Raw genomic sequence first — 1,228 nt, forward strand, 5'->3', positions numbered from 1 at the left:
AGACGTGACGAAAGCTGCAGCTTTGGCCCAGTTTTTACTCCAGTAGTGTGACCCGTCGGTGCCCAGGCTGGCGGTAATGGGCTCGCCGTACACAACCGCGCCTGCAGAGCCATCAGTTAGTGAGTGCGAACGTGCCGCGTCTCCCGCGGCCTCTTTTCACGCACCGCAGACAAACCCTGCGGTTAACGACACAAGACGGTTTCACTTATCTTCAGTGTTCCCAGGATTTCAGCTTTTTAAATCCACGTTAATCCTCTAGATTATCTCAGATGACTGGGAAACACTGTCAAAATAATTTCTGAATCTGTCTGTTTTCTCCTTAGACCAAACCTACATTCAGATCTCAAACCATCACGCCTGCCTTAAGCCAAACCAGCGTCTCTCTGGCTGGGGTGGCTGCGGAGCCCCGCGAGCCCCGGGGCACGGCCCTCTGCCCTGCTCCCTGCAGGGATGCTTCCAGCTCTTCCCACTCTACCACCAGTTTCAATCTGGAGCTTGCTCCAGATCCATTTTTCATTTAGTTCACAACAAATGATTGCAACTGCATTGTTTCCTTTTTTTTTTCCCAGCTGTGCCTACTGAGATTCAGGTGTCAAAGTTTCAAATGCATCTCCTCAAATCCTTCCAGCCCAGAGCAATTAGCTCTGGCACACTCTGCAAAGAAAAGCCAACACCAAGTTTTAGCACCCTTAAAATGTGAGAGAACTTGGGTGATAACAAGTTCTTAAACCTTGCAGCTAGAATGATATTCCCGGACATATTTAAATAGGCTCAATTAGCGCGCAAACGTGAAACAAGGCTTTACCTTTTCTCTTCGCTTGAGCGACCACGTCTGCTGCACCTCTGCTCATTATTTTGGTGATGTACAAGGGGCAGTTGGCTTGTTTCGCGATGGTGATTGCACGGTACACCGCCTCCGCTTCCACCTGCGGACACAAGGACACGGGCAGAGAACGTCTCGGGGCACCTCCGCTAAAGCCAACGCCCTGGGTGGTTCTGCGGAAGGGCTGGAGACGTTACCTCCTCGGGACGGCTGAGGACATGCCCTTCTGGCCCGGTAATGCCGAGTTCCAGCAGCCTCTTCCGCTCCTAGGTGGACGAAGACGAAGAGAGGCGCAGTCAGGGATACGGAGGGCCCGCCCGAAGCAAGGCGGGGGACAAAACCCCTTTTCAGAAGTACCCGAAGGGCGATGGAAGTTCACGAGTACGACCCGGCGGTACCGTCTAT

General features: G+C 52.9%; 1 protein-coding gene across 1 annotated transcript; it reads right to left on the reverse strand.

The window, feature by feature from the left end:
* Positions 1–9: 9 nt before the first annotated feature.
* LOC104624259 (dihydropyrimidinase-related protein 4-like) lies at positions 10–1,089 on the reverse strand (the record flags this gene model as incomplete). Its single annotated transcript, XM_010291581.1, has 3 exons — positions 10–101; positions 806–926; positions 1,021–1,089. Coding segments are annotated over 3 exons (282 nt in total), but the record flags the coding sequence as incomplete, so codon positions are not given.
* Between the last annotated feature and the right edge of the window lie 139 nt (positions 1,090–1,228).

Source organism: Phaethon lepturus, unplaced genomic scaffold, assembly GCF_000687285.1.
Source record: "Phaethon lepturus isolate BGI_N335 unplaced genomic scaffold, ASM68728v1 scaffold53867, whole genome shotgun sequence".
Taxonomy (NCBI): Eukaryota; Metazoa; Chordata; class Aves; order Phaethontiformes; family Phaethontidae; genus Phaethon; species Phaethon lepturus.